This window comes from Pelophylax lessonae (genome assembly GCF_965119305.1).
Source record: "Pelophylax lessonae genome assembly, chromosome: 4".
Classification (NCBI taxonomy): domain Eukaryota; kingdom Metazoa; phylum Chordata; class Amphibia; order Anura; family Ranidae; genus Pelophylax; species Pelophylax lessonae.
In genome coordinates, this window is record NC_138771.1 from 551799510 (window position 1) to 551826285 (window position 26776).

A 26776-nucleotide genomic window follows, 5' to 3' on the forward strand; every position below is an offset into this window, starting at 1 on the left:
CCTCCTTACTTTCCTCCTCTATTCTCTCAGGCACCCAAGTACAGTCAGTGACCTCATCATCTTCTCCCAACTCATCACTAGAGCAAATTTGGCAGTATGCTGCAGCTGTGGCAACATGACTGCAAGTTTCTTGTCCGTCATTGTCACCCCTCTCTTTAGGCTCACGTTATTCCCTTCCTCAACCTGGGAACCATTATAGGAGCATTCAAATTGCTGCACATGCTCCAGCATCATGTAACTGACAATATGATCAAATAATTCAGGTCACTCCTCCGTGCATGATGGTGAGGCTATGGAAGGAGAAGCTGTAGACAAAGAGACTGTGGAACAGGCCAGAAATGTCTGTGGCCATTTCAAGTGGTCATACAATGCCAGTGCTCGGCTATCTGACATTCAACGGGAATTAAGCCTGCCCACCAACCGCCTCATTTGTGACATGCCCACCAGGTGAAACTCACTATTTGGCAATGCTGCAGTGACTGCACACGCAGCAAAGGGACATCTATGAGTACCTGTGTGAGTATGGCACAAGGACAGGCTCAGTTGAGCTTGGCTTCTTTTCACCACGCCAGTGGCTGCTGATAAAGGATGCATGCACTGTCCTGTTACCATTTGAGGAGGCCACAAAGGATGGCGAGCCGCGACAATGCCTGCATCAGTGACACTATCCCTCTAGTCTTCCTGATGGATCACATGCTTCATTGAATCATGGACAGGGCATTTGACGCAGAACAGTGGGAGGAAGATGAGGACTTTCTTCACAAGGCCCCCTTTATGCAGATAACATTCCTGCGGGGCCACAAAACACACAGGAGGAAGAGGAGGAGAAGGATTGTGGCAGCATGGATGTAGAGGATAACATACAGCAGTCCTCAAGGGATGGTTTTCATTCCCCAGAAACCCCAGGATTTATACGTGCCTGGGGAGAGGTTGCTCCTGACAATGTCATCCTTAGTGACCCAGAGGACTTAGAATCTCATGCCTACTCAAACTTACGCTGCATGGGCTCCCTGAATCTGCAAAGCCTGCAAAAAGGCCAGATGATTCATGGTATCAAGGAGAGGGATTATTACTGGTTGGCAACCCTTCTTGATCCATTTTACAAGGGTAAAGTTGCAGAGCTCATTGCCTTCACAGAGGGAGCAGAGGATGAAACATCTTGAGGACGCCTTGAAGAAAAATTTGTGTAACACCTTTCCAGACACTGGAAGGTTAACATTCTCTGGATGTGTTTTAGAGGCATCGTTCAGCCAAAGGAGGAGCGGTGGAGAAGGACCCCGGCTGACCGATGGCTTTAAACAATTCTTTAGTCCTCAGCGCCCAGGGCTGTTAGGATTAAGCAACCATCGGCAGCGTCTTCATCATATGGTACAGGATTATCTAGGTGCAAGAGCAGGCTTGTGGACCTTTCCAACTGATCATCCATTGGGTTACTGGGTCTTGAGGATGGAACACTGGCCAGAACTTGCTCAACGTGCAATCGAGTTACTGGCCTGTCCTGCTTCCAGAGTGCTTTCCGAAAGGACATTCAGTGCTGCTGGAGGTTTTGTGACAGATAAAAGAGTTCGTCTATCCATAGACTCTTTTGACCAGCTGACATTTATTAAAACGAACCATCCTGGATCAACAGCAGCTATCAAGCCTCTGATGCTGATGTAACTGATTGAGTTTGCTAGGGGTCTGGCATCCCTTGAAGACTGCATATGCTACCTATCCTATTCCTGAATCTTGATTATGCTAGCTTCCAACAATATTTTTGGTTTAGGGCACCACCAACACCCAAGGCCCAATTTTTCTGCACCTGTATTAACAGCAGGGCCCATTCCTGCTCCCAGCAAGAGTAACTGCTAGGGGTTGGGGTGTTTAGGCACCACCAACAACCAAGGACCAATTTTTCTGCACCTGTATGACAAGTACATGGGATTTGAATTTTGTATTACATTTTTTTTAAATAATTTTGCCGTACCAGATCCAAATCCATACCAGACCCAAAGGGACTGGGGGGGACCCTATGCTGTTTTTTTTCATTTTTTTTATTATTGCTGGTATAATGGTATTGCTGGGAGCTGACAATACATTATAGCAGCGAGCAAGTTTAAATGACAATCTTTCCTTTAGAAATGTCAGTATTGCTGCAGCAGGCTACATACATCGCACAAATGCTCCACTTTACAGGCATATTAAGGGGACCCCCCAAGCATGATATTAAAAGGAATTTTTAATTTCTATTGTTTCACTTTAAGCATCATTAAAATCACTGCTCCTGTAAAACGATTATTTAAAAAAAAGTTTTTTGCATTGGTACATGTCCCCCAGGGCAGTACCCGGAACCCCATACACTTTTTTTTTGGGCAATAACTTGCATTTAAAGTGGAGTTCCGGCCACAAAATCGACATAATCGATTTTGTGGCCATCCGCTTACTTTTAGTCACCAATAATGGAAATGGATAGTTACGATTTTTTTTTTTTTTTATTTACCTTATTATTGTAGAAAAATATACTCACCTTTCTTCCACTTCCTCCCTCGGCGGCCGTGGCCCACGCCATCATTGCAATGATTCCTGGGAGCTGAACGTCATCGCTCCCAGGAATCAATGCGACGGCACGGCCCCGCTCGTCACTTCCGGTGCGGCGCTACATTCACTGCTAAACAGCTTCTAGGCATGCCGAGCGGGGCCGGTGCAGGCGCATTCTGGGAGAAGATGACACGGAAGAGGACGCAGAAGAGGATCGCGCTGGCTTCAGCTGCCCACATCCAAGATGGCAACACTGGAGAAGAAATTTTAAAGGTAAGTATTTCTTCTAAAAGGTAAGTGCAACCCGGGACAGTACAGAGGCTATCCATTGTGGAATGTACTAGCCTTGACTGTCCCGGGGGTATTTTTATTGAAAATTTTTTTTCATGGCTCGAACAAACTTTTCCACTGTTCGCGGTGTTCTGGAGCAAACCGAACAGGGGGGTGTTCGGCCCATACCCAGGTGACCAAAATTAATAACCATATAATGATATAAATAGATGCAAAAATAACACAATAATCCATGCTAGGTGTCTAGTGTGCACCTTATAACCAAAAATCAAAACATTACAAGGAAAAAGTGAAATCATAAAGATAGGTGACAATCTCAAATACCGTTTGTGTATCTTCAACACATGCAGTGCTTCTTCATTCAAAATAATTGTGCTAGATGTGTCCAATCCATCCACCTGCTTAACACCTCTTTGTGCAATGCTCGCTCACCTGCAGCCCAATGGAATTGTGCAGTATAAAGAGATATATCAGTCCACCTGGGGTACTCCTCAGACCTCTCTATAATCCTCCTTTGATGTAAGTGGAGCAATTGCAGTCCTAATTCCTGAAAATTGCTCCTGGACTAGGTCTTGGCCTGAGCGAATCCCTTATGGGAGAGCGATAATCATGTGATACTCGATTACCTGAGTTTTGTTGCCTCCTTTCGTAGAGTATTCAATGTGCCTAATCGCTTTCTCTGATGCTAAGCTGCTCCTGTCCATTCAACGGGGTACACAAACCATTGCCGAGTATGCCATCTAATTTCGTACCCTGGCAGCAGGGGTGGACTGGAATAATGAGACTCTGGTGTCTTCTCTCATGGTCTCTCTGATGCATTGAAGAATGAGATTGCGGCAAAGGATCTCCCTGAAGAACTCGGGGCTCTCATTTCCTTCCTGATTTTGATCAATACCAGGCTCAGGGAGAGACCATCATTAAAGGAGTGCCTATGGAGGCCTCCTACCAGATTGGCTACCAGATTGGCTCCTACATTTTCTTTCCCACCTATTCTTAATGGGGAGCGTCCCTGTCTCACCTAGCCATGGATTATATTGTGGAACTTCCCTCGTCTCAAGGTTACACGGTTATCCTCATGGTTGTCGCCCGGTTCTCCAAAATGTGCCACTGTGTTCAGTTTAAGCGGCTGCCTACCGCTCAGGAACTTGCCTCTGTGTTTGCCAGGGAGGTCTTCTGTTTATACGGGTTGCCTAAGGAGATTGTCTCGGACCGTGGGAGCTACTTTGTTTTCAGTTTCTGGCGCGCCTTTTGCCCCAGTTTTTTAATCCACTCTCCTCCTCGTCCTACCATCTGCAGACCAATGGTGATGCTGAGCGTTCCAACCAAGCTCTGGAGCAATTCCTTCGCTGCTATATCTCTGACCATCAGGACAATTGGGTTGATCTGTCACTCTGGGCGGAGTTTGCCAGAAACTCTGCCATCAACTCGTATTCCAGTATGTCTCCATTCATGGCCATTCTCGCCCCAGGACATCCCGGCTGTGAAGGATGATCTTTGTGCCCTCTGTTCCCCTTGGGTGCAGATTCAAGAGTCTTTATGGGTCTCTGCACAGTGTCAGAAGCTCCAGACAGACTACAGACGTTTCTCTGCTCCTTCGTACCAGGTCGGGAGAGGGTGTGGGTGTCGACCCATTAATCTCAACCTCAGGGTGCCCACTCCAAAACTGGCACCCTGTTTTGTTGGGCCTTTTCGCATCCTCCGTAAGGTGAACCTGGTGGCCTTTGCCCTTGGTCTTCCCCCTGGCATGCGTATCTCCAATGTCTTTCACGTGTCACTTTTGAAGCCACTGGTTTGCAATCGCTATACTTCCTCACTTCCTCGCCCTTGTCCCATTTCTGTAGGCAATCATGAGGAGTATGAGCTAGTAGCATCTTAGATTCTCGTCTGTTCTGAGGTCAGATTCAATACCCGGCGCATTGGAAGAGTTATGGTCCTGAGGAGCACTCCTGGGTTCTCTCCGCTGATGTTCATCCACCCTTCCTTCTCCGCGCTTTCCATGCTCGCTCAGAAACAGTTTTTTGCTCTGCGGAGGAGGGGACATTGAGGGGAGGGTACTGTCAAGCTCTTACATTGCCCTCCTGTTGCCCATCTTGGACATGTGCAGACTGCGGCCTCTTATAGACTCTGATTGCATCATCACTTGCCTGCTGCCTGGGCTTCTCATAGTGCTAATGCTGCACACCTGACTATATCTATCACCTATATCTATCACCTGCACAAACACAAGTCCTTGCCCTTGTGTTTGTGCTCAAAGGTGCATCTCTGCTAGCAGTCTTCTGTTCTCTGTGTTCCAACGTGTATGACCTGGCTTGGCTGACGACTCTCCTGGCTCTCGACTTGGCATTGGCAGATGACCTGGCATTGACAGACTACCCACTTCTGGACTCAACCCTGGCTTGGATGGCTACCTGCTATGGACTTGACCCCGGCTTGTTCCTGCTCCCATTACCTCACTCTTGTGGTCAGTGGCGGCTGGTGCTCAAAATTTTGGGGGGGGCACAAACAGAAAATGTATTATGCATTGCTTCACGGCAAAAAATGCGGTAAAAAAATTGCATGACTTTGAGATCACACAAGTGTGAAAGGGGCCTTCAGTAATCAAGGTACAGTACCTTGAAAAAGTATTCATAGTCACCCCTTGAAATAATCCACATTTTGTCATGTTAACTTACAACCAAAAACGTAAATGTATTTTATGTGATAGACCGGCACATAATTGTGAAGTGGAAGGAAAATATGGTAAATGGCTGATCCTGGGCAGTGCCCCCCCTCCCCCATACTGATCCTGGTCAGTCCCCAGTGTACTCCTAATCCCCCCCCCCCATTGAGTATACAGTAGTAAGGGAGATAATGCATATGTAAATGAGGGATGTATAGATATGGGGGGGGGGGGTGATTTATATGAAGATAAGGGAGTGCAGTAAGGGAAGTATGGAGATTGGAAGGAAAATAGATATAGATATATATCTCTATATCACTATATCATTAAGAGGTTAAGGAGTTATATATTGCAATGAGGGGATGCAGTGAGGGGTAATGCATGGAGAGAGCAGTAAGATTAATGGATTAATGTATCACAATAGGTGGGGGAAAGAGGAGGGGCTAATGATGTACACAGATGGGGGGTGGTGCAATAAGTAGTAATTCATGGAGATGGAGGTGAGTGAGTATATTCTCTAACTGGTGTGTTCCCACTTCAGCTGCTGCTTTGACCTTTTCGTTTTATTTCAGTTGTGTATATTTCATTTAGCACATATATTTATTTTCCTTTACAGTGTGTTTAGCGCGGTTATTTTTTTTGGTATTGAAGGGGTTAATGTATAGAGATGTGCACCAAATGGTTAATGTTGTACACAGTTGGAGGGGGTGCAATATGTGGCAATTCATGGATATGGGGTGTAAGTAATGGGTTAATGCAAAGAGGGGGGTGCGGTATTGGGTTAACATCATAGGCGTGCACAGCCTATTGCATTAGGGTTTGCACCCCAAAGCTGAAACACACATGCTTGTATATATGTATTTGTATATGTATGTATTTGTACTGTCTACCCTCAAGTTGTAAAGTGCTGCGTAAACTGTCGGCGCTATATAAATACTATATAATAATAATAATATATATATATACATACACACACTATATTGTCAAACGTATTGGGACGCCTGCCTTTACACGCACATGAACTTTAATGGAATCCCAGTCTTAGTTCGTAGGGTTCAATATTAAATTGGCCCACCCTTTGAAGCTACACCAGCATCAACTCTTCTGGGAAGGCTGTCCACAAGGTTGTCACGGCACTGCCGCGTACTCACCTGCGTCTGGGCACCTGCGGCGTTCTCGCAACAGAGTCTCGGTGCTTGCCGGTCACAGAGACACCCCCTCCGGGTCTGCGGTGGCTCCTTCTCCTCCCCTCACCTCTGAGGACTGCAGCAGCACACTGTCATGGCAAGATGGCGGCCGCCATGCGGTTACAGTGTTTTACACAGAGGGAGAGAGGAGAGTTGAAGATCTGGTAAGATCAGGTTCTATGAAGCAAACCAAGATGGCGCTGGGTCTCTGACCTCCCTTTATAGCACCTGGCAGCCCCACCTACTGGTGGGAGGTGGCGGGTCATGTGATCCTGGCTCCCTATATAAACCAAGCACACCTTCCAGTTAGTGCTTGGTTATTTTCCTTGCTCCTGTGTGTCTGCTAATTGCATTGCCTGTGTTCCTGGTTCCTGATCCTTTCTCCCTCAGGTGGATACTCCTTGACTGCCTGCCAGACCTGACTCCAGAGTTGTCGACCTTACCTCCTCCTCTTCATTAAAGGCCTCCGTGCCACCACAGACCCTGTGGGGCCCTGTTCCCACTTCCAGGGACTCCTGAGGGTCGTGATTGTAAGGGAGTGCTGTTCCACTGCAACTGGGTTCCCTCTCCACTGCAAGACCCCAGGTGGGTTGTGACAAAGGTTTAGGAGTGTGTCTATGGGAATGTTTGACCATTCTTCCAGAAGCGTATTAGTGAGGTCAGGCACTTGATGTTGGACGAGAAGGCCTGGCTCGCAGTCTTCGCTCTAATTCATCCCAAAGGGGTTCTATCGGGTTGAGGTCAGGACTCTGTGCTGGCCAGTCAAATTCCTCCCCCTCAAACTCGCTCATCCATGTCTTTATGGTCCTTGATTTGGGCACTGGTCCAAATCATTTGGTGGAGGGGGAATTATAGTGTGGGGTGTTTTTCAGGGGTTGGGTTTGGCCCCTTAGTTCCAGTGAAGGGAACTCTTAGGGCGTCAGCATACCAAGACATTTTGGACAATTTCATGCTCCCAACTTTGTAGGAAGAGTTTTGGGATGGCCCCTTCCTGTTCCAACATGACTGCTCACCAGTGCACAAAGCAAGGTCCATAAAGACATGGACTTAGCATGGGTGGTGGAAAATAAACTTCAAGTGCAATAATTTACATTATAATAGTAACTAAAACATATAAAATTAAGTGTAACAATCTAAAAAATAAAAATTCTAAAGTTCTCTACTGATGTGAACCTTCCAACTAAAAAGTTTTTGCACTTAAATTGTATGACAAATATCTGTACAGGGGTTCCACCATCCCTGCTAAGTTTTGAAAAAGATATATGCCTTATTTTCCTTTTGATGTATATTACATGTGAAATCACATATCTCTGGAATTATTGCACTTGAAGTTAATCTGTATGGCAAATATCTATAAGAGAAGTTTCTACCTTCATTTTTATGTCTTATTTTCAGTTTGATGTGTGTTTTATGTGCAGTTACATATTACAGAGACAGGTATTGTGGTAATATTTAACTTTATTAAGATTTCCATACATAAGAGGGTTCCACCATTAGTGAGTTAGCGCTGCACATTTTTTTTTCTTTTTTTTTGTGATGTGGGAACACCTAACAGTGCTTAGCAGAAAGCCTTTTACTGACACTTTTTATTTTACCAGTAGTTTATTGTAAATAGTAGTGTGGTGATTACCTATTTTACTAAAGATCGGCATGTGGCAATAATAAACATCAACCGATTTCAGTTGTGCCCAACCAGGCCAGCCCCCCCATGGACAATGTGCCTGGTTACTGAGTTCATCTCCTCATCCCTGCACTCAGTGCACTCATGGGCATTGATAGGCAGCACTGTTGGGCACTGAGTGGCAGCACTGAAAGGGACTGATAGGGACTGATAGGCAGCACTGGTTGGCAGCACTGATTGGCACTGATTGGCAGCACTGATAGGTGGCACTTATTGGCAGCACTGATGAGTACTGATTGGCAGCACCGCTGGGCACTGATTGGCAGCCCTCCTGGGCACTAATAGGCAGCATTGGTGGGCACTGATTGGTGGCACTGATAGGCAGCACTGATAGGTGGCACTGATGGGCACTGATGAGGTGGCACTGGTGGGCACTGATAGGTGGTACTGATGGGCACTGATGAGGCGGCTATGGCTAGCCTCACTATCTGCTGAATGTGAACCTACCTGCAGGCTACAATGCCTGACGAAGGGGCACACACCACCCCGCTTCCACCGGATGTGATGAGGGAGAAGCTGTGATGCCGACAGGACACCAGGAGGTGCCAGAAGCCACTGACACAGCTAGGACCCAGGGCTGTCTACACCTCTCCTGCCTCCCCTGCAGTGGATCGGATGACTTGCAGTAAAGCCTGCTTTCCTATCACTCATGTGAGTGCATTACCTTTTATGCCAATAAAGGATTGTTTTAATACTACACTCAGGTGGCACTGCTCTGTTATCTCTCTCTTTTATTTATCTACCTGCAGGCTACACACTACTTGGATGCAGCATTTCACGGTCCAGCCTGGTGCTATGCTGCCAGGCTGGACCAATCACAAGACGGCAGACTGAGAGTGGGAGTGTTCGGGGCGCATCGCTCTGCGCCCCGAGGACACTCTAAAAGGCATATGATGCCAAAGCCCCCACCCCTCCCATAGCCAGCAATGTGTCCGGTGCCCCACTGCCATATTAAAGGTACACTTTTTTTTAATGCTGATTTTACACAATGACTAGCCCCTGCGCCCCCTATTTTCCAGCCACCACTGCTTGCGGTGTGTTAATTGTTGTTCGCTCCAATAAACTGATTTATTTTATATTTTACCTGCATCCCTGTGTGGTCTGGTTTCCTGGTGCCCAGACAGGGGTATACTTCCTCTCTCTGCTATAGCCACTCAGTTTTGTTACAAGCAATGTAAGGGGAATAATAACTCCACAGAGGAGTAGGTGATGTGTCCGTCAATGAACATCAGTGAAATAGATGTTACAGTAAGTCAAAAAATCACATTTTCTCTTTCGTTCATTGACGGACACAGGTTCTGGTATTCATAACCATTGGGACGTCCCAAAGCAGTGTTAAACAAGAGGGGTGGGAATAACCAAAAAATTCCCAAGGCTAAAATTAGCCAACCAGGCAACAGGAGCTCAACCAAACTGGAGCCCACCTGAAAAAAAAAAAAATAAACCCTCAAAGAGGATCAGGTCCTCTTAAACAGCAGCCTGCAAAACCTTGCGGCCAGAGGAAGCATCCACTTTATAAAACCTTGCATAAGTGTGCTCCAATGGCCTGATGACGGAAGGCCCAGGATGCACTAAGCGGCCTAGTAGAATGCGCCTTGACAGGGAAAGTAAGAACCTGATCCCAGATAGAATAGGTCTGAACCACCGGTAGTCTGATCCATCTGGAAATGGTGGTAGAGGAAGCAGACAACCCTTTTCGAGGTCCATCCGTGAGCACAAATAGAGAGTCTGACTTCCTGAAAGACTTCATAGCTGCCAGGTACACCCTAGTTACCCGGACCACATCCAAGGCATGCAAGGCAATTTTCTTCGGATGTTTAGACCTGGGACCCAGGGAAGGCAACACAATGTCTTCATTCAAATGAAAATCAGAGACAACCCTTGGAAGGAACGACGGACAGGGGCGAAGAACCACCTTATCTCTGTGAATCACCAGATAAGGTGAACGACAGGATAACGCTGCATGTGCAGAGGCGATAGCCACCAGAAACGCCACCTTCTGTGACAGCGTAGGCAGGGGAATCTCCCGAATATTTTCAAAGGGAGGCTTCTGTAGAGCTGAAATCACCAAATTGAGATCCCACGGCGGCAATGGAGCCTGCACTGGAGGGACCAAATGTAGGACACCCTTGAAGAAAGGTACACACCTGGGAGTGTGTGGCCAAAGGTCGTTGGAAGAAGACCGCCAAAGCCGACACCTGGCCCATGATGGTACTCAAGGCCAATTTCTGTTCAACCCCCCGTTAAAGGAATGTTAAGATCCGAACCACCGAGAAGGAGCAAGGATGAACCCAAGGAGACTCACACCACGCAAGGTCCTTTTTCCACGTACAATGGTAGATCTTCCTAGAAGTAGATTTTCTACCTTTCAACAGGGTAGGAATAACCAATTCAGATAAACCCCTATCCTTCAGCACCTGGTGTTCACCATCCAAGCCATCCAAGCCAGCGACTGTAAAGCAGGATGGAAGCTCGGTCCTTGGGACAGCACATCCTCCCTGACAGGAAGCCTCCAAGGAACGTCGGCGAGGTCAGTCCGGAGCCACTAAGATGACCGGAATCCCTTCTGCCTCTATCCTGCAGAGAAGTCTTGGCAGAAGCTTGAGAGGAGAGATGGCGTAAATCAGCCGATACTGACCCCACAGGGCCACCAGCGCTTCTGTGGCATCTGCCAGAGGATCCTCTGAACAAGCCACAAACCTCTGCACCTTTCTGTTGAGCCAAGATGCCAACAGATCCACCTTTGGGGTGCCCCACCAGAGACACAGCTAATGAAACAATTCCAGATGAATGGACCACTCCCCTTGATCCAACGCCTGCCGACAGAGGTAATCCGCCTGCCAATTTTCCACCCCGGGAATGTGTAGGGCAAAGAGGGCTGGAACGAACCGATCTGCCCACCTTAGAATGCTGGCTATATCCAGAGCCGCCAGGACACTTCTTGTGCCCCCTTGGTGATTGACATAAGCCATGGCCATGGCATTGTCCAATTGAATGCGCACTGGACAACCCTGAAGACAATCCGTCCAATGATCCAGACATAGTCTGATTACTTGGAGTTCCAAGACATTGATCGGTAGTCTGGACTCTTCTAGCGTCCAGATCCCCTGAGCAGAATACTTGCCTAGGACGCCTCCCCAGCCAGACAGGCTGGCATCAATGATGACCACTGTCCAATACAAGGGGAGGAAGGATTTTCCCAGCTGAAGCACTGGAGAACAAAGCCACCATATCAGAATACCTTGTTTTCTGACTCAGCCGGATCTGATTGTTCTAGCTGGACCGAATGACTTTGTGGACCCACTTGTCTTGCACCAGGGAAGTCCATGGATCCGGAAACAAGCGATGACGTCCCTACACCCCCGGTACGGGTGAGGGCGCACCTTCATTCTGAAGGAGCCTTGTCCATGGGTCTGGAGAAGCCCGATCTTGGCTTGCCAGACCAGATTTGTTTGGATCCTCCTGAAGAGGCCCTGAAAGGCTTTGAGTCCTTACCAGTCGACCCTGAGGGACGAAAAAAATTCTTATGAGATGAGAAGGAAGGCCCAGGTCTACGACAAGGTTCCTTGCCCTTAGTAGCCTGCGGAAGAAAAGTACTCTTCCCCCCTGTGAGACCTTTAATGATGTCATCTAGGGTAGCTCCAACAGGCAATTGCCTTGGAAAGGAAGATCAGTCAAGGCCTTTTTTGAAGTCTGATCCGCAGACCAGCACTTGAGCCAAAAGACCACTGCCAAAATAGAGAGGCGAGCCATCAGGGGAGCCGCATCTAAAGAAGCATCACAGATAAACTGCAGCCCCTGGACCAGCTTTTCCACCAGCTCGGCAAAGGCAGGGGGGAGTTGTTCCCCCTCCAGGTCACGGAGTAAGAGCTTAGCCCACTCGGTCAGAGTTTGCAACACTAGGGCAATGGGGAATACCCGTCTCATTGCTGAACCAGCCAGAGTGTACATATTGCAGGCCACAGCCTCTGCCTTCCGGTCAGCCGCTTTGATCGTCCCTACTCTTTAGCGACAATTCTGTTAAAATAGGCAGGGAAAGGAATCACCTTTGCCGCTCTGGATGGCTTGTGAGTGCATTCAGCTGTGTCCTCCATGTTTAGGGTCTCACGCACAGATACAATCAGTTCATCCACCAGCGCCTATTTGTGTGCAGTCGCAAGGGGGGGTGCCTGCGGAAAGGAGGGGAATCTGGGGATCCGACTGTCCAAAGGAGGGGCCCATGTCCACCCCAAAAGCCTCAGGGGGAGAGAGGGGACAGCTACTCACCATACTAGGAACCAGGTCGGGACAAAACACCTCTCCATCGAAATGGGGGGGCTGTCGGCCAGGAGGAACACTGCGATTGGTGCCTAGACCCGGTTGTATGCAACCTCGCGAGGTGTTTAACTCGCAGACCAGCTCACATCCAAATGAGGCTATATAGCAGTTGACCTAGCGAGGAGCTGAGGTTTGCTCGCTGGCTAGACTGGGGTGACCACTGGATCTAGATTATCCAGCCCGTCGCACGGTCTGGCAGTTGATTGTAGATCTCACAGGAAAAATCCAGGAGAAAAAGTTTCTATCTAAAAACAAAAAAACTTTGCCAGGACCAAAGATCCCAGCAAGGAACTAGGTCCTTACCCTGGAATACTTTTCTGCCTAGTGTCCTACTCATGTAGGGGGCAGTATAACCCAATGGTTATAAATATCAGGAGCTATGTCCATCCATAAACAAAAGAGAAATATTGTTTTTTTTTTTTTTTATTTATTGCTGCTCTTTTTTTGTATATAGCGCAAAAAATAGAAACTATACAGGTGATCAGATAACCACCAAAAGAAAGCTCTATTTGTGGGGGAAAAAGGACAAATATTTTATTTGGGTACAGTGTTGCATGACCGCGCAATTGTCAGTTAACATACCGCTCTGCTGTATTGCAAAAAATGGCCTGGTCATGAAGGGGGTAAATCTTCTGGAGGGGAAGTAGTTAATTCAGAAAAGGCAAAGCATGTCTCTTCTGCATTGAAAATCCTGACTGTTCGCCAATTTTTTTTATTTTAACCCTAAATATCTACTTTAACAGGGAATGTAAAATCTATTATTGCAGGAATACAAATGCTCTAAACTACAAATGAAGTGATTACTGTTATCCACAGTGCACCGTGTAACGTGTAACGTGACCACACTCCATCCTCCCTACCCACCCACTCTTCTCCACTGATCACAGACCAATCCTTATACCCGAACCGCTCCATAGACCACACCCATCATCTACAACGACACATCCCCCTCCCCTTCCACACAGGCACCACTAGTCTGCAGAATAAAAAGAAGCTCCGCCCAACAAACTTCCTGACCAATCAGAGTGCATTATGACGAGAACGTGTTTGTTGTCTATAAAGTTTTTCGAAAGAAAGCTTCGATGCTTCAGCGTGATTGGTTGCGGGGTTTGAATGTAGGGCGGTTGGATTTAGAAGTGTAGCGGTCTGCGGTGTGAACATGGAAGCGGCAGAGACTGCACAGGGTGAGATATACCGGGGAGCAGGACCGAACGCCGGGATACATTATAGAGGGGGAGATATGTCATCCTCCTGTACGTTACTATACACACAGGCAACCCTCCACTACACCCACCTCTACTATACACACAGGCAACCCTCTACTACACCCACCTCTACTATACACACAGACAGCCCTCCACTACACCCACCTCCACTATACACACAACACAGCCCTCTACTACACCCACCTCTACTATACACACAGACAGCCCTCCACTACACCCACCTCCACTATACACACAACACAGCCCTCTACTACACCCACCTCTACTATACACACACACATCACAGCCCTCCACTACACCCACCTCTACTATACACACAACAAGGCCCTCCGCTACACCCACCTCTACTATACACACAACACAGCCCTCTACTACACCCACCTCTACTATACACACAACACAGCCCTCCACTACACCCACCTCTACTATACACACAACACAGCCCTCCGCTACACCCACCTCTACTATACACACAGACAACCCTCCACTACACCCACCTCTACTATACACACAGACAACCCTCCGCTACACCCACCTCTACTATACACACAGACAACCCTCCGCTACACCCACCTATACTATACACACAGGCAACCCTCCACTACACCCACCTCTACTATACACACAGGCAACCCTCCACTACACCCACCTCTACTATACACACAGACAACCCTCCGCTACACCCACCTCTACTATACACACAGACAACCCTCCGCTACACCCACCTCTACTATACACACACAACACAGCCCTCCACTACACCCACCTCTACTATACACACAACACAGCCCTCCACTACACCCACCTCTACTATACACACAGACAGCCCTCCACTACACCCACCTCTACTATACACACAACACAGCCCTCCACTACACCCACCTCTACTATACACACAGACAGCCCTCCACTACACCCACCTCCACTATACACACAACACAGCCCTCTACTACACCCACCTCTACTATACACACACACATCACAGCCCTCCACTACACCCACCTCTACTATACACACAACACAGCCCTCCGCTACACCCACCTCTACTATACACACAGACAACCCTCCACTACACCCACCTCTACTATACACACAGACAACCCTCCACTACACCCACCTCTACTATACACACACAACACAGCCCTCCACTACACCCACCTCTACTATACACACAGACAACCCTCCACTACACCCACCTCTACTATACACACAGACAGCCCTCCACTACACCCACCTCTACTATACACACAGACAACCCTCCACTATACACACAGACAGCCCTCCACTACACCCACCTCTACTATACACACAGACAACCCTCCGCTACACCCACCTCTACTATACACACAGACAACCCTCCGCTACACCCACCTCTACTATACACACAGACAACCCTCCACTACACCCACCTCTACTATACACACAGACAACCCTCCGCTACACCCACCTCTACTATACACACACAACACAGCCCTCCACTACACCCACCTCTACTATACACACAACACAGCCCTCCACTAAACCCACCTCTACTATACACACAACACAGCCCTCCACTACACCCACCTCTACTATACACACAGACAGCCCTCCACTACACCCACCTCTACTATACACACAACACAGCCCTCCACTACACCCACCTCTACTATACACACAGACAACCCTCCACTACACCCACCTCTACTATACACACAGACAGCCCTCCACTACACCCACCTCTACTATACACACAGACAACCCTCCACTATACACACAGACAGCCCTCCACTACACCCACCTCTACTATACACACAGACAACCCTCCGCTACACCCACCTCTACTATACACACAACACAGCCCTCCACTACACCCACCTATACTATACACACAACACAGCCCTCCACTACACCCACCTCTACTATACACACAGACAACCCTCCGCTACACCCACCTCTACTATACACACAGGCAACCCTCCACTACACCCACCTCTACTATACACACAGACAACCCTCCGCTACACCCACCTCTACTATACACACAGACAACCCTCCGCTACACCCACCTCTACTATACACACAGACAACCCTCCACTACACCCACCTCTACTATACACACAGACAACCCTCCGCTACACCCACCTCTACTATACACACACAACACAGCCCTCCACTACACCCACCTCAACTATACACACAACACAGCCCTCCACTAAACCCACCTCTACTATACACACAACACAGCCCTCCACTACACCCACCTCTACTATACACACAGACAGCCCTCCACTACACCCACCTCTACTATACACACAACACAGCCCTCCACTACACCCACCTCTACTATACACACAGACAGCCCTCCACTACACCAACCTCTACTATACACACAGACAACCCTCCACTATACACACAGACAGCCCTCCACTACACCCACCTCTACTATACACACAGACAACCCTCCGCTACACCCACCTCTACTATACACACAACACAGCCCTCCACTACACCCACCTATACTATACACACAACACAGCCCTCCACTACACCCACCTCTACTATACACACAGACAACCCTCCGCTACACCCACCTCTACTATACACACAACACAGCCCTCCACTACACCCACCTCTACTATACACACAACACAGCCCTCCACTACACCCACCTCTACTATACACACAGACAACCCTCCACTACACCCACCTCTACTATACACAAAGACAGCCCTCCACTACACCCACCTCTACTATACACACAGACAACCCTCCGCTACACCCACCTATACTATACACACAACACAGCCCTCCACTACACCCACCTCTACTATACACACAACACAGCCCTCCGCTACACCCACCTCTACTATACACACAACACAGCCCTCCACTACACCCACCTCTACTATACACACAACACAGCCCTCCACTACACCCACCTATACTATACACACAGACAGCCCTCCACTACACCCACCTCTACTATACACACAACACAGCCCTCCACTACACCCACCTCTACTATACACACAACACAGCCCTCCACTACACCCACCTCTACTATACACACAACACAGCCCTCCACTACACCCACCTCTACTATACACACAACACAGCCCTCCACTACACCCACCTCTACTATACACACAACACAGCCCTCCACTACACCCACCTCTACTATACACACAGACAACCCTCCACTACACCCACCTCTACTATACACACAGACAACCCTCCGCTACACCCACCTATACTATACACACAACACAGCCCTCCACTACACCCACCTCTACTATACACACAACACAGCCCTCCGCTACACCCACCTCTACTATACACACAACACAGCCCTCCACTACACCCACAGACAACCCTCCGCTACACCCACCTCTACTATACACACAACACAGCCCTCCGCTACACCCACCTCTACTATACACACAACACAGCCCTCCACTACACCCACCTCTACTATACACACAACACAGCCCTCCACTACACCCACCTCTACTATACACACACAACACAGCCCTCCGCTACACCCACCTCTACTATACACACACACAACACAGCCCTCCACTACACCCACCTCTACTATACACACACACACAACACAGCCCTCCACTACACCCACCTCTACTATACACACAACACAGCCCTCCACTACACCCACCTCTACTATACACACCACACACACACACAGCCCTCCACTACACCCACCTCTACTATACACACACACAACACAGCCCTCCACTACACCCACCTCTACTATACACACACACAACACAGCCCTCCACTACACCCACCTCTACTATACACACACAACACAGCCCTCCACTACACCCACCTCTACTATACACACAGACAACCCTCCACTACACCCACCTCTACTATACACAAAGACAGCCCTCCACTACACCCACCTCTACTATACACACAGACAACCCTCCGCTACACCCACCTATACTATACACACAACACAGCCCTCCACTACACCCACCTCTACTATACACACAACACAGCCCTCCGCTACACCCACCTCTACTATACACACAACACAGCCCTCCACTACACCCACAGACAACCCTCCGCTACACCCACCTCTACTATACACACAACACAGCCCTCCACTACACCCACCTCTACTATACACACAACACAGCCCTCCACTACACCCACCTCTACTATACACACAACACAGCCCTCCGCTACACCCACCTCTACTATACACACAACACAGCCCTCCACTACACCCACAGACAACCCTCCGCTACACCCACCTCTACTATACACACAACACAGGCCTCCACTACACCCACCTCTACTATACACACAACACAGCCCTCCACTACACCCACCTCTACTATACACACAACACAGCCCTCCACTACACCCACCTCTACTATACACACAACGCAGCCCTCCACTACACCCACCTCTACTATACACACAACACAGCCCTCCGCTACACCCACCTCTACTATACACACAACACAGCCCTCCACTACACCCACAGACAACCCTCCGCTACACCCACCTCTACTATACACACAACACAGCCCTCCACTACACCCACCTCTACTATACACACAGACAGCCCTCCACTACACCCACCTCTACTATACACACAGACAGCCCTCCACTACACCCACCTCTACTATACACACAGACAACCCTCTACTACACCCACCTCCACTATACACACAGACAACCCTCCGCTACACCCACCTCTACTATACACACACACAACACAGCCCTCCACTACACCCACCTCTACTATACACACACAACACAGCCCTCCACTACACCCACCTCTACTATACACACACAACACAGCCCTCCACTACACCCACCTCCACTATACACACAGACAACCCTCCGCTACACCCACCTCTACTATACACACACAACACAGCCCTCCACTACACCCACCTCCACTATACACACAGACAACCCTCCGCTACACCCACCTCTACTATACACACAGACAACCCTCCGCTACACCCACCTCTACTATACACACAACACAGCCCTCCACTACACCCACCTCTACTATACACACAACACAGCCCTCCACTACACCCACCTCTACTATACACACACAACACAGCCCTCCACTACACCCACCTCCACTATACACACAGACAACCCTCCGCTACACCCACCTCTACTATACACACAGACAACCCTCCGCTACACCCACCTCTACTATACACACAGACAACCCTCCGCTACACCCACCTCTACTATACACACAACACAGCCCTCCACTACACCCACCTCTACTATACACACACAGACAGCCCTCCACTACACCCACCTCTACTATACACACAACACAGCCCTCCACTATACACACTGACAACCCTCCGCTACACCCACCTCTACTATACACACACAGACAGCCCTCCACTACACCCACCTCTACTATACACACAACACAGCCCTCCACTACACCCACCTCTACTATACACACCACACAGCGCCCTACACTACACCAACCTCTACTATACACACACAACACAGCCCTCCACTACACCCACCTCTACTATACACACACAACACAGCCCTCCACTACACCCACCTCTACTATACACACACAACACAGCCCTCCACTACACCCACCTCTACTATACACACACAACACAGCCCTCCACTACACCCACCTCTACTATACACACAGCACAGCCCTCCACTACACCCACCTCTACTATATACACACAGACAGCCCTCCACTACACCCACCTCTACTATACACACAGACAACCCTCCACTACACCCACCTCTACTATACACACACAACACAGCCCTCCACTACACACACACACCACTATATCCACCTCTACTATACACACACAAACACAGCCCTCCACTACACACACCTCTACCACACACACACACACCTTCACATTCACATGTCGGTCACCAACGCTTCCTACGCTTTGCAGTGGGAGAGGTACATTATCACTTTGTGGCGCTACCTTTTGGTCTCGCCTCTGTTCCCCGGGTCTTCACTAAAATGTTGGCCCTGATACTAGCATTGTTACGCCAGCGGGGACTCGCAGTCCTGGGCTATTTAGACGATCCCCTTCTGCAAGCAGTCTTCTGCTGCGCTTGCCGGAAAACCTGGAGATCGCTGTACGAACTCTGAAGGAGTTTGGCTGGATTCTGAATCTCCAGAAGTCAGCTGTGGTCACTTCTACGAAGTTAGGCTATCTGGGGCTAACTCTGGACTCCACATTAGCCAGAGTATTTCTTCCTCTGGATAAACGTCAGACACTGCAGATTGCAGTTCGTCTCCTGCTGACCAGCAGATAATGGTCCTTCCGGACTTGTATGCGGGTGCTGGGCCTGATGGTGTCCACCTTTTGAGGCGGTGCAGTTTGCGCAGTTCCATACGAGGTCCCTGCAACGGGAGATTCTCATCGCATGGGACAAGAATCCGCAGTCTCTGTACAACCAAATCCAGCTGAGCCCCTGGGTACGAGAGAGTCCCTGATTTGGTTGCTTTGTTCTCCAGCAGGGAAAATCCTTCCTACCCTTGTATTGGACAGTGGTCGCACGAATGCCAGCCTGTCCTGGTGGGGAGGCGTCCTTGGCAGAAGTTCTGCTCAGGGGGTCTGGATCCTAGAAGAATCCTGACTACTGATCAATGTCCTGGAGTTATGAGCGATCAGGCTGTGCCTGGAACGTTGGATGGATCGTCTCCAAGGCTGTCCAGTGCGCAATGCCACAACCAGGGTTTATGTCAATCACCAAGGGGCCACAAGAAGTGTCTTGGTGGCTCTCAAGGTAGCTGGCATTCTCAGGTTGGCAGAACAATTCATTCCGGCCCTCTCTGCTGTTCACTTTTTCCGAGTGGAAAACTGTCAGGCCAATTACATCAGTTGGCAGGCGTTAGCCCAGGGGGAATGGTCCTCTTCATCTGGAGGTGATTCTTCAGTTGTGTCTTCGGTGGTGCATCCCTAAGGTGGATCTGTTGGCATCTCGGCTCAACAGAAAGGTACAGAGGTTCCCCATGGGGTCAGTATCTTATGATTTTACACCTTCCCTCCTCTCAAGCTTCTGCCAAGACTTCTATGCAGGATCAATGCAGAAGGAATTCCGATCATTTTAGTGGCCCCGGACTGGACTCGCTGGGCCTAGTACGCCGACCTGATGCGGCTGGTTGCCGGCCTTTCCTTGGAGGCTTCCTCACAGGGAGGATCTGCTGTCCCAAGGGCCAATCTTCCATCCTGCTTTGCAGTTGCTGGCTTTGATGGCTTGGCTGTTGAAAGCCAGGTGCTGAAGGATAGGGGATTGTCTGAATCATTGATTCCTTCCCTGCTAAAGGTTAGGAAATCTACTTCTCGGATGATCTACCATCGTACATGAAAGACGTAAATTGCGTGGTGTGAATCCCTTGGAGTTCCTCCTCGCTCTTTTCGGTGGATCGGGTCTTGACCTTCCTTTTTAAATGGGGGTTTAACAGAAGTTGGCCTTGAGTACTAGCAAGAAAAGGGTTTGGGATTTTAAATGAAACGTATAATAAATACGTCTCCATCCCGGATTCAGTGTAAAAAAGGAGAGTTTGTTTTGGACTTTAAATGAGGCATCTATGGCATCCACAAAATGGTCAATGTTTGAAAAAAACATATGTTTAATCTGTAGTAACAAGTATATAGTATATTCAAATGATACATACAAACATTGTTCCCATACATGTCATGCAGCAAAACATACAGTCATGGTGGAATGGTACAACATATTAGAAATAATAATAAGATGCATCCCAAAAGCCCTACGCGTTTTGTGAATAATTTCACTTCTGGGGCGGATGCATTATGAATCTACAATAAAACATATTGAAATACAATCAACATTTTATGTTCAAACACTAGAAAAGGGTAGTATCCAAGGGGAGGAGAATGTCCCTCCCCCAGAGGTACTTGCATAACAATTGTATGTGAAATGGTAAACCTGCAGCAAGAAGGCCGCCCATGGAGCCTGCCACAGGTGCTGTGGTACAAGGACTCAGGGTGTCAACCAGGAGCATAATTGGGACCTCCAAAGCAGGAAAGTGATCAAAAGTGTTTGGTATGGGCTCCAATGCTGTAACTGCATGTAAAATAGTGTCAAAAGAAAAATGCCATTGAGCATAGCAAACTCCTATGTAATGAATAATAATGTTTATAACAGGAACCCACAAACCAAGAAAAAAGAACAGGGATACAAAGGAATGTGAAAAAAAAAAATCATAGGTCAGAGTGAATCCATAACTGAAAGAACCCATAAGTAGTGTGTGTACAAGCCTACGTTCAAAAGAACATAGCCCCAAGCGAGAAATTAGATAATAAGTGACGGAAGAAGTTAAAGTCCATATGGTGTGCGCAAGCTGACAAATAAGAATGGATAAAAAAGGTGAAAATATTAAAGCGGTAGTAAACTCATCCAAGAAAAAACAAAAAAACCTGCAAGACAAAGGCATAACGAGCTAGTATGCATCGCATACTAGCTCATTATGAAACACTTACCTTAGAACGAAGCCCCGACACGGACCCCCGGACATCGCTGTGGGCGCTGACATGATCCCTCAGCGTCTCTTCCGGGTTCAGCGGCTCCGGCGCTGTGATTGGCCGGAGCCGCGATGACGTCACTCCCGCGCATGCGCGCGGGACTGATTTCCCTAAAACGTCTTTCAGGACAGCACCTTAGAGAGATGGCTCCTCCCTCTCCTCATCAGGAAACACCCCATCCACCAGATTTTAAAAGGAGGCTTCTCCCACCATTCATCAGTTTTTGTGTTTCCTCCGGCCGAGGAACACCTCTGTGGGGAGCTGGGCTCTTAAGGTGCTATCCTGAGAGACCGGGCTTCCTACGTCCACCTACCCTTTTTTTGGAGACGATTGCTTCTCCCATTCACGCGACCGACTGCAGTGCATGGGCTCCTTCTTCCTCTTCAGTGCTCTAGGCTGAGTCAAGACCCCGCAGAGCACAGCCCTGGGAAGGCATCTTGGAGGAGCGGAACGATTTTTCTTAGGTCCGCCGCCTTTTTTTCAAATTTGCCGCCATTTCTCCGGATCGAGTGACGCTCGTCCGGACCGGAAGTGAGGTTCCGGAAAGGGCAGCGTTCTGCAGGGGGCGTATGGCGTCATTTCCGCCGGACGCAGAGGAAGAAGGGAGGAGCAAGCTGGTGCCTTATTCCGGATCCGGTCCAGTGCAGGTGCGCTTTGGTCTCCGGAACCGGTACCGAAGCCACGGGTGATACCGCTGCCAAGCGATGGAAGCTTCTTCAGCGAGTGGGACAGGCACAGGCACCAGTAAGGCCCAGGTAAGGGGTATCTTTATATGGCCTATCTTACTGTGGGGTCTCTCTCCATCCCTTTTATCTTTCCCCCCGGTGGCTGGGGGCCTGTCAGGGCACATGGGACTTCCCTTTAAATGTCTTTCTGTGCACCTTTGGTGGCCCTGAGAATCAGGCTGACTTTTAAGAAGCATGTGTATGTTTTCCCATTCATGTCTTCCAGGCTAAAAGCTCTGAAACTGTTTTCAAGAGAAAGTGTCCTTCATGCAAAGCAAAGTTGTCGGAAAGTTGGAAAAAGACACTTTGCCAGGGATGTATTGATGCTCTAGTAAAGGAAGAAGCATCTACAGTTTGTGGCGATTTAGTCGCATCTGTAAGGAAGGAATTGGATGCTACCATCCAATCTTTTCGGTCATCCCTACAGGACCCTGCCCTGAGTCAGCCATCAGCCTCACTGTCCTCTCAGGGTTCACAATTGCTTCCTTCGGTGGGGACAGAAGGGGTTCCTTCCACCCAAGGAGATAATTCCCCCTCACATTCCAAAAAGAAGAGGAGGGAGGGGCACAAAGCAGGCCCACTAAATACAAACTATCCTTAGAGCAAGTGGATGGTCTCCTGACCCTGGGTCTAGAGGAGGAAAAGAAGGAACTGTCCCTACATGACAAAATGTATGCAGGCTTGGAAGAGCCTAAGGGCCGTATCTTCCCAGTGCATCAGACCATCTCAGATGCAATTAAACATGAGTGGACTGATCCGGAAAAGAAAACCTTCTTCCCTAAAGCCTTTAAAAGGCGATTTCCTTTTGATGAGGACCCAGGAGCTCCCTGGAATAAGATGCCAAAGATTGATGCAGCCTTCTCCCAGGTTTCTAGGTCAACAGACCTAGCATTTGAAGACATGGGAATACTGAGGGATCCCATGGATAAGAAGATGGACCAGCAACTTAAGAGATCCTGGCAATCCATCATGGGGAGTCTGAAACCTGCCATGGCAGTAACCTGTGTGTCCAGGAATTTGGAATACTGGCTTAGCCAGCTAAAAGCACACATCACAGCAGACTCACCTAAACAGGAAATTTTGGATTCCTTTTCCACGCTCTCCACGGCCATAGCCTTCATTGCTGACGCTTCAGCAGAGTCAGTGAAGATGACAGCAAGATCTGCAGCTTTATCCAACTCAGCCAGAAGGGCTCTTTGGTTAAAGACATGGCCTGGAGATACAGCTTCTAAAAATAAGCTGTGTGGACTTCCTTTTCAAGGGGATCTACTATTCGGGCCTGGGCTAGACTCTGTTCTAGATAGAACAGCAGACAAAAAGAAGTCTTTTCCTGTGAAGAAGAAACAGGCAGCAAAGAAGCTTTTTCGACCTCAAAAAGCTCAGCAAAATAGCAGACCCCAGGAGAAGAGAAGAAACTGGTCGACACAAAAACCCAAAGGGAAAGGAGGTGTTCTCTTCCATCCTCCTGTGTCAACCAACAAAACACAATGACAAGACATTGCCGGTGGGAGGAAGATTGAGGGAATTCCTCCCCTATTGGGCAGCCATAACAGAAAATCAATACATTCTGGGTATGCTGTCCCAAGGCTACAACATAGAGTTTTCAGAGACGCCACCCGAAAGGTTCTTTGTCACAAACCTCCCAAGAGATGCAGAAAAAGCCCTGGCTATGATGGACCTGTTAAAGGACCTGAGGCGACAGGGAGTTGTCTGTCCAGTTCCAGTGGAGGAACAACATCAGGGATTTTATTCCCACATATTTTTGATAAAGAAACCATCGGGGGATTTTCGTCTTATACTGAATCTGAAACCATTAAACAGGTCAGTTCTGTACAAAAAGTTTCGAATGGACTCAATTCTTACAGTCAGAACCCTGTTAACAAAAGGATGCTTCATGGCATCAATCGACTTAAGGGATGCTTACCTACATATCCCTATTGCCCCTCACTCACAGAGATTCCTAAGGTTGGCAGTAAATCTGGGAAAGGAAATGCTCCATATCCAATTCAAAGCACTCCCTTTCGGGCTATCATCCTCCCCTCGTATTTTTACGAAGGTAATGGCAGAGTGTCTAGCTCCCCTCCGCCTTCAGGGAATCTCTGTGGTGCCTTACCTGGACGACCTGCTTTTCTTTGCCCCGTCAAAGGAAAAACTTCAAGAGGACCTGCACAAGGCAAGAGGTCATCTAGAAGCTCTGGGATGGATAGTGAACATCAAGAAATCGAATCTCACACCGGCTCAGCGGGTTCAGTTCCTAGGGTTTCAGTTATGCTCTGTGGAACAAAGAATCTTCCTACCAGAAGACAAACAGGTCAAAATACAGAATTTGGTAGCAAGGCTACAAACAAATCAGTGGTGGTCGATCAGAGAGATCATGTCAGTCCTTGGAAACCTGACTGCATCAATTCCAGCTGTCCAATGGGCAAGGCTGCATTTTCGACCACTCCAATATTTCCTCCTCAGAATCTGGGATCACAATCCAGAGACTTTGGACTTAAAGGTAAAAATCCCCACCAAGGTCAAGAGGTCCCTTTGGTGGTGGAGAAATCGGATAACCTTGTCTCAGGGTTTGGCCTGGTCCTTCCCGGCAGACCAGAGGTTAACAACGGATGCCAGCAGGTGGGGGTGGGGAGCCCACTGGAACCAAAACCTGGCACAGGGGGTTTGGTCTCAGACCGAGACAAGAAAATCCTCAAATTGGAAGGAATTAAAGGCAGTCGGCCTAGCCCTAACTGCCTTCTCTCAAAATCTTCAGGGGACTCATGTTCAAGTCCTTTCAGACAACGCCACTACAGTGGCATATCTAAACAAGCAAGGGGGCACAAGAAGCAAAACCCTACAGCTTTTGGCAACGGAAATTCTGCAATGGGCGGAAAGGCAGTTACTTTCCTTGTCAGCAATCCACCTAAAAGGTACACTAAACAGTGTGGCGGATTATTTAAGCAGGCAGAAGATCCGAGAAGCAGAATGGAGCTTGAACCCAGAAGTCTTCATGTTGATAACCAAGACTTGGGGAAAGCCAGAGGTGGATCTGTTTGCAACGAAAGAAAACGCAAAACTTCCACTTTACTTCTCACTCCACAGAAACGACAACTCTCTGGGAGTAGATTCCCTGGCACATCCCTGGAGGTTCAGGTTGGGGTATGCCTTCCCCCCCTTCCAGCTCATTCCGTTGGTATTGAGAAAAATCCAAATGGAAAGAGCCTCAGTGATCCTGATCACACCTTATTGGCCCAAAAGGGTTTGGTTTTCGACTGTCCTTCAACTATCAGTCAAACCTGCTTTTCAGCTCCCTCTTCGTCAAGACCTACTGCTTCAAGGTCCAGTCTATTATCCAGAAGTGGAAAAGCTACAGCTCACCGCCTGGTATCTGAGGAGCAACTGCTGAAAAGGAAAGGATTTTCAGATGCATTAATTGCTACTCTACTTTCCAGTAGGAAAAAAGTCACAAGGAATATATATGCAAAAGTTTGGAAGACATATAATACCTGGTGTGAATCGAAAGATCAAAAATTGAACAGTATTACTTCAATTTTGGAGTTCCTACAGGAGGGCGCAGGAAAAGGTTTGGCAGTAAGTACCCTCAAGGTACAAGTTACAGCCCTGGGGGTATTCTTGGAAAGGCCCATTTCTTCA

The 26776-nt window shown here is 48.5% G+C and overlaps 1 protein-coding gene across 1 annotated transcript in view; it reads left to right on the forward strand.

Annotated features, from left to right (window-relative positions):
• The window catches only part of CKAP2L (cytoskeleton associated protein 2 like), a gene marked incomplete at its 5' end in the record, with an annotated part of 112941 nt that overhangs the window by 33842 nt on the left and 52323 nt on the right, over nucleotides 1-26776 (forward strand). The window contains one exon of the mRNA XM_082253677.1: nucleotides 8073-8091. Coding sequence (XP_082109803.1) covers nucleotides 8073-8091 — 19 coding nt within the window. The remainder of the gene's footprint in view (nucleotides 1-8072; nucleotides 8092-26776) is intronic.